This window comes from Sebastes umbrosus, chromosome 6 (assembly GCF_015220745.1).
Source record: "Sebastes umbrosus isolate fSebUmb1 chromosome 6, fSebUmb1.pri, whole genome shotgun sequence".
Classification (NCBI taxonomy): Eukaryota; Metazoa; Chordata; class Actinopteri; order Perciformes; family Sebastidae; genus Sebastes; species Sebastes umbrosus.
The window spans coordinates 26,718,879-26,731,459 of NC_051274.1; the positions used below are offsets into that span (position 1 = coordinate 26,718,879).

Here is a 12,581-nt window from a genome sequence, read left to right on the forward strand (position 1 = left end):
AGGAAATACTTTGTACAAGGCATATTAAGAATATATACAGGCATATTAAGAACATATACATTAAGAACATATACAGTATATACAGTATAAGATATATGATTGAGGTACTTTTTATGTGAGAAGGTGTCCATTGATGTATTGTGTTTATGTGAATGTGTTTTAATGTGCATCTGTCTGGATGTGATATGTTGTTTTAATAGCAGTTTTTGCACATGCAAACCAAAGATACATTTCTGCCTTTTGTACACTAAAAGCAGACTTTGTATTTTCTATTTCTGAAATTATATGTCTTTAAAGAATACTCTGTTTTTATACTTTTAAAGATACTGATGTATATGTAACTACTGTATTGAACATTCTAAATAAAGTATAGGGATACAAAGTAACTCACCACATGAGATTAAAATCATATCAGAAAGTAAGACTTACAGTAAACTCACTACTGAGACACATAAAGACATTAGACTGAAGTGGGTGGACTATGGTGATTTGTCAATAAAGATAATTTCTTTCTTTAACAACATTTTGTAAAAAATTAAAAATAAAAAGTCCTGGTAAGAATTTGATCACAGTGGGCTCATCAAATCTTCTTTTGTGTTGGCATTTTTTGAATATCTAATGTTACAAATATGGGCAAATATATCATAAATTATATATAATAGAACTTTAGATGATAATAATATTGTATAAAAAATCAAGCCAATATCTGTCCCACCACCCATATAATGGAGCAAAGTCTCTCTTAAAATCTTAGTTTTGATCTGTGTGATTCAAAGCAGGTGAGAAACCCAAAGAGGGTCAGATGAAATGTAACATCAGGACCTAGAATTAATTCATGAAATATCCAAAGTGTCATTTCAACAGGCCCTGAGATGTTTCCAAAACAGTTTAATATTTTTCCCCATTTTTTTTTCCCAGAAAAAAGGAACATAATCCCTGCAGGGTGTCAAATGCTATTATTTTCTGCAGGTTTATATATATATATATATATATATATATATATATATATATATAAAAAAAAATGTCTTCTGAACCCCATCTAAAGCATGTTTCCCCTCCTCTCCTAGGCATAGCTTACTGAATTTACACAATCACACACTGACCTCTAGTGACATAATGCTGACATTACATCTTAAGTGTGTTTATAACAGTTGCTTCTCTTCTTCTGTGACGCTGCAACAGTTTATAGTTTTACAGGTTTGTAGTCTGGACGTGTTTTGTCCACTTTGTTTGTGCAGAAAGACGTCTAACTTGAGCAAAAAATTACACATTTACACGACTCATTTCATATATGTGCAATAACACGTTGGTCACTACTGTGTCACTTTTGCAATGTAAATACTGTAAATCTACTGTTACGGATATGTGCAATAACATGCTTACCACTCTGTGCAATAATGATATGATGCTGTGCAATAATTATATAATTATCTTATGGAAACTTTGTGCAATAATCTGGCAAAACTGTCATCTCATCAATATACATATTGTATTTTATATTTTATATTGTATTATCTTTTATATATGGTTTTTTTTTTTTACATTTATAGTGCACTATCTCTTTTTTATTGTATTATCTTTTCATTAGCACCTTTGGGATTGTCACAATCTAATTTCGTTGTACTACACAATGACAAAAAAGGGCTTGAATCTTGAATCTTGAATCTTGAATATACAAGCCAAGTCTCGTTATGAGTTTACTCTCCCATAGGAGTTCTCGCGAGAATCCGGAGTGTTTGCGGAACGCGAGATCTCAATCAACCAGGTAGATGGCAGCACAGTCCCACCTGTGTGAAGTGAAGGGATTATGTACTACCATTATTACCAGACAGTTTATTCAGTTAGAGACAAACAGTCACATTAAGGTAAGGTTTTGGTTGTCCCAACTTGTTATGTAAATCTCTCTCATTGTGTTTGTCTCACTATGACATTAAAAATATGAAATAATTAACGTTAATTAATCAATTAACGTAAATAACGACAGCCCTGTACTAGCTAGCTAACAGCTAACTTTATAGGCTTTAAGGCCTTCCACCTACATAATGATGGTAATGATAATGATATATAATGATATATGATAATGAATGCTATTTCACATTTTCTTTTAAATTAATAGTTATTTATGTGCTGTGAACTGGTGTTTCAGGTAGCTAGCTCTGTAATAAACAGGATAAAACTGTTTTAAAACAAATAACAAGTTACTACTTCAGCTGTTTCCTCATTACTGTCTGTAAAGAAGACCCCAAGTTGTTGTCACTCATCTCAAATTAGACAATACCTGTTTAGTGAAGCCCTTAATATGAGATTTTAAGTGACCTAAACTATCAATCACGTATCAATCCCACTATGTATGTATGTACTGTATAAAACTTGCAAACAGCCTTCAGGGTGAGGACTAGTGTGATGTGTCCAATGTAAATCACCTTGCTGTGTATATTCCTTTTTTATATATGTATATACACTTTTATACTTTTCAAAGAAAAACTGCTTTATATTTAATTTAATTATGACTGTGGTTATTGATATTACCTAGGATGTGCTGTGTCCCAGTGGCAGATTAAGGTGGTCAGGGGCCCCTAGGCTACTCTTTGTATGGGCCCCCCGACCTTACTCATCATACTTTAAAGGGACTGTTTGTAAGAATCAGAAATTGGTTGTAACAGCGACACCTGTGGCCATTAAGTCAACGAAAGTCAGCGTCCTGTCGCTAGCGCTCGCCCGTGTGCACGCGCTACCTGAATGTGAACGAGCATCCGTCAAAACAGTGAGGCGACACACGTCAGCTAAAACCACAATATCACTCTATATTTTTTTATGTTTCTTATGGCCCAAAAGGGGTAACGTTTTTTTTTTTTGTCTGAAGTACATTTAAATAATTAGAAATAATCTGGCAAATCTGTGGCCCTTGTAAACATGGGGCCCCTAGGCTGCAGCCTAGGCCAGCCTGTGCATTAATCCACCCCAGGCTGTGTCCTTTTGTGTTTTGTTTTTGTTTTCTTGTTTGTTTGTATTCCCATTATGCTGTCAAAAATAATACACATATTTTAAATCAAAAACTTTACAAACAGCCACTAGTATCTTAAAACACCCTCACTCATGGGTATGTTCGAGAAACAGCTGAATTGATGTTTTTTTTGTCTTCCTTCCACTTATATATTTTTTGAATTTAATCTTTTTTAAATCAGGCAGTCTCATTGAGATTAAAATCTCTTTTCCAAGAGAAACCTGAGAACAAGAAACATTCACAAGAACACAATCAGCAAAACAGAAACAACACAATAAACAGGAATTCAAAACAGTTACAAGAATCATAAAAAAACATAAAGCGTTAAAATTTCCAAGGGGAATGCAAGACTAGTTTGAGGACAGTTTGCAGTTCATTCCATCTAAAAGGTGCATAGTGACTTACACCAACCATGACTATCATATACACTTTGAATTAGTGACATTAGGGTTCATATCAGCCTCAAAAGGGGGCGCAAACCTCATGAAACTAAGCAACAAGATGATACTGAACTCTCATTAAATGATGCATTCTCACTCAGCCCACAAAACACAGGAAATGTGCATGAGTTAATAGATGTGTGTGTGTGTATGTGGTTTGTAGAGAATAGCAGCGGTAAGATCTGAAACCAGTAATGATCCCGGCAGCCAGAGCTCACACGCTAATTGAGTAATTGACGTCACTTGTCAGAGAGAAATCAGAGGCCTTTTGTTCCCCCTAGCTGGGAGGTCATTAGTTGTAATTAACAAGCTGAGTGATCAGCTAAGATTTGTGAAGAGCTTGTAATTATTCTGTCTTCATGACCCGAGAGTTTAGGAGGTCCTTGTAAGTCAGTTTTATGGCGAGAGCTTAAATTGAGAAAGGTTAAAGTGACATTAAACTGACAACACTTTGCTTCATGCTTGTCTTTTCCATCTCTTCTCCTCAGAGATGTGATGACCTCAGCAGCAGGAGTCTCTTTTGTTTTGTTGGCCACAGATCTAACCGCACAAGAAGAATCTGCATCTCAGGTAGTAGCCTACTCTTGAGTGGCTGTTGATATTTTTTGTTTGGCTCTGTAGTATAGGATAGTGGTTCTCAACCTTTTTTTTGTATAAAGGACCCCTAAATTGATAAACATTAGGTCACAGACCTAATTTGATAAGATTTCATTTCAGGGACCTCCTTCGAAAAATACCAGTATTTTGGTTGTTGGATATGATTAAGACCAGAATCCTAGTTGTCAACTACAGTTGAGGAGAAAACCGTGGAGGAAGTGAAACTTATGATCAGAGAGGTCACTGACTCTTATTCACATTGGGCTCACTTTTAACTTTTATTAAATAGTAGAAATAAACTATTGACCCCTGGTTGAGAACCACCAGTATAGGACATGGCTGACAGGTCAAATACAAACTTTATTCATACACAATTGCAGTTTCTTGATACTAGCAAACAATGCAACAAGAGGCAGCAAATGGTGACTCATTGACTCACATGTTCAAATGATGACTGCAGCATCTGTCCACTGTTTCTTAACTTTTACACTTTTAACCTTTACACTTTACTAGTCTGGTTTTCCTAGTTTTCAGAATCTCAACAGAAAAGCAAACTTAAACATTTCTAGTTCCCCTCATCCTGTATTTTCTGCATCATTGGCAGGAAATGGCAGCACATCCTCAGAGTAATCTGCATTACTAGAAGACCTTAAATGTACATTTTTATAACTGTCTTATCACCAACTGATTAAACACACATGTAGTTCACCTCATTCAAACTTTTACATTTGCAGTTTTAAACACAGCATCTTGTAGGTTTTTTTCTCTATGTATTGTGTTTTATTTGTTAATTTCTTAACCATGTGGCTCGAGTGGTCACCTAATTTTATATGAGCTCTTTCTTGTTTGCATTATGATCTTGTTAAGCACTTTGTGATGTATATCTGTGAAAAGTGCTATATAAATACACTTTACTTACTTCTTTCTGTTGAAAAATCATCTGTTGCACATGGTTGGTAAATGGTAAATGGACTTGGACAGCGCTTTTCTAGTCTTCCGACCACTCAAAGCGCTCTACACTACATGTCAGTATTCACCCATTCACACACTGATGGCAGAGGCTACTAAGGTGCCAACTTTGCCCATCAGGATTTAATCTAAATACTTATTCACACACCGATGGCTATGTCTCCGGGAGCAATTTGGGGTTAAGTGTCTTGCTCAAGGACACATCGACATGTGACCCGGAGCAGCCGGGGATCGAACCACCGACCTTCCGATTGGTGGACAACCTGCTCTACCCTCTGAGCCACAGCTGCCCTGTTGGTGAAATTAAAGTAAACAAAGTCCTACTCTGTTTGATTAGCAGGTTTTATCTGAGATCAGAGTGAGAGCCTCAATAGAGATAAGCAGTAAAAACTTATATTACTACTAATGATGATAATTATAAAAATGGACCCGTCGTTCATGAAACTGAGCAAAAACATGCCGTCTTTAGGGAATGAAGGAGTTGTATTGAGCTCCACTTTGTCCGATGATATGAACAACATTTAATGTTAATTATTAAAACATGAAGCTTCATTAGCATCTTGCTCAAGGTCACTCCAGCAGGGCACCGTGCCATCACAGGAGGAGGGTTAGTCAGTCTGTATAACCACGAGGCAACTTCTTCTTCTTCTGTTAAATAATTACGAGCGGGTTTGCCCTCATCCAATTAAAAGCTGCATGAGGTTGTGTAAACACCAGGTTACAGGACTTCTAATCATACAACTAAACTGCTGGGTCAAATTTGAAAACAAAAATATGTACTAATTATACAATACGTACAATAACAAACAAGTGTGATGATGAATCATTTACGAACCAGAAATCCGTGGCTGGAGTATACAGTTGTTCATTTGCACGCAACCTAAATTCATTATTTATCCCAGAGAATGAATAAATTGTCCCCGTTAGCCTGTGATTGAACTTGAAGCTGGTGAAAAATTCAGCCTGCGCTGCCGTACCCCAGTGAGCAGCAGCTATCTAATGAAAATAACAGAGCAAGAACGGAGGCAGAAGCTTTAATGATTACATTTGGGTTGGAAGTGGAAACCGAGAAAATAATGAGAAAGAGGAAAGAGACGAAGGTACTGAGAAAGTGAAGGAGAGGGTTTGTTTTAGAATTGATTTCATGATCTACTCATTACTTTCAATGAACTTCATGGGTTGGCCCCAGATTATATCTGTTGAGTCCTTCTCCCCGTATCAACTTGAGGTCTTCAGGCAGGAGCCGACCAAAGGGTGCTGAATATTTGCTGGGAACCTCAACTCTGATCTGAATATCTGAATATCTTACTTACAGCTAGGGATGTCACAATACCAGAAATTAAGTAGTCAATACCAATACCAGTGAAATTCCATGATTCTCGATACCAATTCGATACCACGGTAAAAAACAAAAGTATAACAATAAATCCCATGTACTTCAACACACACTCCTTTATTACCGTTTGCATACTGTTTTTTGTTAGGAAGTTAAACAGGTCATAATTCTCGATCTATTATCTTTTTTACATTGCTGTGAAAACATCTCCTTCAATCATCCCAGGGACGATGTTAGTCTTGAGTCCTGACGGTACCTGCGATACTGTAGAAAAACAAGCACTGTCACGTTTTCAGAATTTTGGCTTCGACCATTACCAGCCGTGACAGCGTTTACTATTACCTCCGACTATTAGAGTGGCAAAACTTTACAGGTGTGTAGTTGAGATAAAATTAAGGTCGAGTTCGAAGATGGGTGTGGTCCGAGCAAGGGAGCCGGAGGTGGTCGTGTCTAGTAGGTAACCCCCAAATCTGCAAAAACTTGCAAAAACTCTCACGAGACTCGCTGCCTGACGACCTATCCTAACCTTAACTATTCCAGATCAATGCCTAACTTTAACTATTCCAGATCAATGCCTAACCTTAACCATCTCGCAAGAGTTTCCCCAACTTGCGGGTTCCCTTCTAGACACTACCACCGGAAGTAGGGGGGTAGGAAGTGGGGAAGAGGCCATTGGCTCCCTCACTTTACGCCACTGGCCCGATTTTGCTTCGCGGCTGGTGTGTTCCCATCGCAAGATGGTCTCTAGTTTTAAACTGCGTCTGAAAACCCACAAGCATTTTTTTTATCATTTAATTTTAACTTGCTAATACAAGTAATGTGTGTATGTAGGTATGGATGTTCAGATTACTTTTCTTATTGTTGCTTTTTTATCTTTGTTTGTTTACTTTTCTCTCATTTTTGTTCTTGCTACCTGATCACATTTTTTTTTTTACAATTCACTTAGTTTGTTGTTTGTGTGACCTCTTTATAGCTCGGAGTAATCTTGTGTGACCTCTTTAAAGCTTGGAGTAATCTGGTGTTGATAAGTGTTATATATTATAAAGAAAGAAAGTAGGGGAAAGGGAAAGAGTAGGTGAGAGAGTAAGTGCAAAAGGAAAAGGAGTGAAAGAGAGAAAGTGACAGACTGAGCAACTGAGAGTGAGAGAAATGGGACTAAAGATGAAAGCTGATTTGTCTCTCTCATTTCCACTTTAACTAGGGGTTCCCGGAGCTGTGAATAGGCATGCGTGCCTGCATTTGAGTGTGTGCAGGGTGGCCACAATGATCTGGGATCTTTTCTCCCTCCGCCTCCCAGAGAGAGAGAAAGAGAAGGAGAGAGAGAGAGAGAAAGAGAGAGAGAGAGCAGTCACATGTAGAGAGGAGCCGGGACGAGAGACAGAACAGAAGAGAGCTGTCAAGCTGCGAGGAGGCAGCGGAGAGACGACTTAGTTTTTTCTTGGAATACATTTTCCCTCCATCTCTGAAGCCCACACACTCACTCAAAAAATATAAACACACAAACACACAGATGGTAAAGTCTGTATGTGAGTGCTACTGTTGGAAGCGGTGAATTATCTTCAGGATCTGGACTTATTCAAGACTGTTTGGATTCAGCATCTTTGTGACTTAGACTTTTTTTAACAGTGCAACACTTTGGACTAAGAGTGTGTAGCCCCCTGTGAGATTTTGACTGACACTGTGGTGGCACTTGTTACTCTAGTTGCCTCAATTTGTAAGATTAGACTCGCACTTGGACTCTGTGTGTGTGTGAGGAGGAGGATGTGTTGGCCGGTGACAGCGGTCCTGCTAGCCCACCTCGGGGTTTCCTTAACGGGGGCATGGAGAGCATCTCAACCAAGACTGCAGTTCACACACTCCGGTAAGAGGCTTTTTGTTTTTTGTGCTTTCTTCGCTCTTACTGTCTAATACATCTGTCCCGCTCTTATCCTCCAAACACACACACTTCTTTCTTTCCTATTCTATTACTGCCCACACACTGTTACGCGATATGTGGAGCACCAAATTATACCTTTGCCTTTCTGTCCCTCTACCCGTTTTGTTTCCTTTCCATACTGTCTCACTTCCTCCATCTCTGTAATCACCTGTATTGAATTCATCTTCCCCCAGTAGTCAAGTAAGCCTCGTCTTTAGCCTACGCCCACCTCACTTTCTCCTCTCAACATGCTCAGAAGTGGCTAATTTAAGTGCTCATTTTGCCTCTCCAACACTTGTAATGTTATAAATAGAGTTTACTAAATTGCATATTTTTTTATTTATTTATGAATTTATTTGACAGGGACAATACATGTAGGCATTGTTAGATTTAAATAAAGTGCTACCGATGCAGTATATGTAGGACTTCTAGCCGTAGTCAATTTGCAGACCTTGTCCCTGGTTAGGCTTTTAAGAAGTAAAAACACATAATACAACATCATACATAAAATCACATAATACATCATACATTACAATCAATTTACATATGTATGTTCCCTATCAGTGATCAATGATTGCAGGTTTGGTTTAGTTTCAGCCCATGTTTCACCTTTTTATGAAACGTTTTCAGATCAGGTTGTGTTATTATTTCCGTTGGTAGGGCATTCCAAAAATGTATTCCTATTACTGAAAAAGATGACTGACCAAAAGTAGCTTAGCGTTGTGCCACTCTGCAGTTACCATTTGTTCAGCATTCATCATTATTTTCATAGTTTTGTCCATCATTTCTCTCAGCTATGATAACATTGTACTCACCAAAGTAATCACTGAGATCTGGAGACACGGTGACACCATTACAACAAAGTCAGACTGGGTAAGACTCAGACAGACAGGTTGTAAACAAGGGCTGCACAATTAATCAAATATTAATTGCAATCACAATTTTGGCTTCCCACAGTTAAATGAACATGATTGACTGCGATAATGACGTTTAAACTGTTCCGCTCATAGAAAACTCTGCTGCCTATCAAATAAAGTGCTTCCTAATCTAACAGCCAGCCACCAGGGGGCGATCAAGATGTTTTGGCTTCACTTTTGGGGAGACGTCATGTCATCTTATTTTAATGCTAAGATTTGTTAATTAGCAGGAATGTAGCAGAACATGAAAGTGAAAGCAGTGCTCTGTTGATTTCATTTTGGGTAAAAAGTTTTGGTACAATTTTATTTTGCTTCTAGGAGATGTACTGTGAATAAGGATCAGTCTTATTTTGATGCAAAGATTTGTACAAAGATTAGTAGGAATGTAGCTCAATATCGATCAAAATAATAGTGAAAATCATTTTGGCCATGATCTTTCAGCCCTATTGTAAACAAGTCAAGGCTGTAGCCAGATTATCTAACCCCTTAATCTGCAAAACTGAACTGAAATGTTGCTATTATTCTCTTAATACACTGGAAAACTGTGTGTGAACACAATTACAGAAAGTAGAGTAGGTCAAATTTGAAGAGTAGGTCAGTTTGTTATCTGTAGTGGATGTTTACAAAGGACCTTTTGGAACAGTTTTATAAATTTCTCTTCCAAAATTAGGCTAAACTGGGGGGGGGGGGGTTTAAAACCTGTCTGATCGCCTGACTTTTCATGTTCGTTGCCCCGTTATTTAGCGATGTAGACCTAGTCCCAGATCTCGTACAATGTGACTTTTACTAATAGGAATGATGGACAAAACTAGGAAAATAAAAACTAGAGTCATCCTTTAAGACTTGGGCTGACAACGTTAACGCGTTAATAAGGCGTTAAAGCAAAATCATTTCAACGCCGCTAATTTCTCTAATGCATTAACGCAATCTTTCGGAGGTTGTAGCTTCGTCAGTTTTAAAACTAGAGTGAAGATACCGATATCATACTAAACTAGAAAACCTTGTCGCGAAGGAGGTTAAATAACGCTCCAAAGTTAGGCTATATTTTGGCAAAGAAAAACTGTCATGGCCATTTTCAAAGTGGTCCCTTGACCTCTGACATCCAGATATGTGAATGAAAATGGGTTCTATGGGTACCCACGAGTCTCCTCTTTACAGACATGCCCACTTCATGATAATCACATGCAGTTTGGGGCAAGTCATAGTCAAGTCAGCACACTGACAGCTTTTGTTGCTTGTTGGGCTTGAGTTTGCCATGTTATGATTTGAGCATATTTTTATGCTAAATGCCGTACCTGTGAGGGTTTCTGGACAATATTTGTCATTGTTTTGTGTTGTTAATTGATTTCCTATAATAAATATATACATACATTTGCATAAAGCAAACATATTTGCCCACTTCCATGCTGATAAGAGTATTCAATATTTGACAAATCTCCCTTTAAGGTACATTTTGAACAGATAAAAATGTTCAATTAATTGCAATTAATCATGGACACTTATGCGATTAATCGCAATTAAATATTTTAATCGATTGACAGCCCTATTTAAGACCTTTACTTAAAGTGTATTTGAAATATCAATTAGGGCTACACTGTTATCAATAATGATAGCAACAAGAAATCAGATAGGCCATTTTTTGGCCTTTAGATTTCCTGTAGAAATCAAATCTTATGCCAACATCTTTGAAACAATTTACCAATTAGGCTTCACACCCAAAGACATCATCCCTGTCATTCTTGACAGGACAAAACCCCCCCTCAGGATTTGAAATCAAGTGTCCATGTCTGTTAGTTTCAGTTATGGCCAACAAAGAAATCATTATCTGATGGCAGAAGTCCCAGAACCAGATCACCACCAAATTAATTACTTCTTGGCCCCAGGCCCATGTGTCCACCACAGACTGAAATCCATGCAGAGAGGTTGCTGGGAAAAACCTGCAGACAAACACAACAGACCATCCATAAAACAGGAAAGGAAAGCCATAATTCATTGTAGCTAAAATGTGAAATTTCAGCTGTGTTTTCACTCTGGTGGAGAACTGAATTGTGCATTGGTATTCAGATGTATTTCACCCTCTTTTTCTCAGTGTCTTTTTTCTTCATGCACTTGTTAGTGGCCACTGTGTAGCACGTTGCATAAACACATGGTGTTGAATCAACATGCCAGTGTTGAACAGTCTCTCCCGTCAGTAGGTTTATGCATGGTTGAATTGGAGTAGACGGGTCCTCTGAGAGGGTGCTGCTGCACAATCCTCTAATAGCTGTTGGCGTTTGTTTTAACCTTGTGGAAGCAGCAGTGGGGTGGGGTTTGCCTCAATGGAGAATACAAGAAAGATTTGACAGACAGTGTGGTTGTAGTTGTAGCATCAGTCTGCTCAGGATAAGATTTAACACAATGACCCATGTTGGGTGTTTTGTTGTTTGGGTATATAATAAACATGACGGTCAAAAGTAATGAGAAAGCAAAGATCTGCATCTTCTAATTAAAACAGGATTTGAGGTTTGATCTTTTGCCCTCTCAGCCATATTTACAGTGAATCACCTTTAAATTAAAAGCTTCTTTGTGGTATCCAGGGCCTTTAGTTACGATGATGTTTACCAGAGACACCGTAAAGTAAGAAACCAACTGATTACACGGTCTTGCATAAGCCAAAACACAAAGGGTCTGTGAAGTGATAAGGCTGAAGTCGACCAACCGTGACCTAGAAAGTAAAGAGAGATGGAAGAGGGAAACCTTGTTGGATTCTCCCAGGTGGGAATTTAGCTCTAATGAAATCTGAATATGAAAATGTGATGAGCTGCTTAAGTAGCTGCATGTGTGTCTTCTTGAGCGTACATACATACGAACTATGTGCCTGTATGTCCTTGAGTATGTATATGTGCTCTAAATGAGTGTATGGAGTGTATGAAAATGTGCATGTGTTGATGCATTGTGAGCGGTTTTATTTAAGTCACTTCTAAGATATGACCATATGTGTGTGTTTAGATAGAGCTGTTTCAGTTCCAGGATCTCTGCCCACCTCAGTCTTTGTTGCGTATTCTGCTCATGACTTTGAACAACAAAGGTTTGTGTTTGTTTGACTGTGTGTGTTTTTATAGCTGCAGTATGTTCATCTTTGGAAAGAGAACAAAAAATGTGTGTAGGGATTGTGATGTCCACCATTATGTGTGTGTTTTTGTGTGTGTGTGCTCTCCCTCTCTGTGGGAGCTCCATGCTGTGGTCATTTCCCTTCCCATCACCACGGAGGTTTTTCTCAGACAGAGGGAGGAGGGTTTTTCGTCGGGGAATCGCTGTAATTAGAAAACGATTTCAGCTCCACTTAAACACTTGGACGACTGAGGTTGTTTGGCAGATCAGAGACACTGCACATTTGGATTTTCCTTCATATTTTGAACTCATA

At 38.2% G+C, this 12,581-nt stretch overlaps 1 protein-coding gene and 1 long non-coding RNA gene across 3 annotated transcripts in view; both read left to right on the plus strand.

Moving 5' to 3' along the window:
- The first annotated feature begins 1,726 nt into the window (after positions 1–1,726).
- Positions 1,727–4,972, plus strand: LOC119490492. The gene is made up of 3 exons (XR_005207418.1): positions 1,727–1,865; positions 3,933–4,014; positions 4,646–4,972. It is a non-coding gene; the product is annotated as an uncharacterized LOC119490492 (long non-coding RNA).
- Positions 4,973–7,698: 2,726 nt separating this feature from the next.
- The window catches only part of sema3h (sema domain, immunoglobulin domain (Ig), short basic domain, secreted, (semaphorin) 3H), a 70,831-nt gene continuing 65,948 nt past the window's right edge, over positions 7,699–12,581 (plus strand). Inside the window, exon 1 of one of the 2 annotated variants that reach the window (XM_037773675.1) lies at positions 7,699–8,207. In XM_037773675.1, the coding sequence (XP_037629603.1) occupies positions 8,108–8,207 (100 nt within the window). In that variant the 5' untranslated portion in view covers positions 7,699–8,107. The remainder of the gene's footprint in view (positions 8,208–12,581) is intronic. The other variant, XM_037773674.1, reaches the window with a different exon arrangement.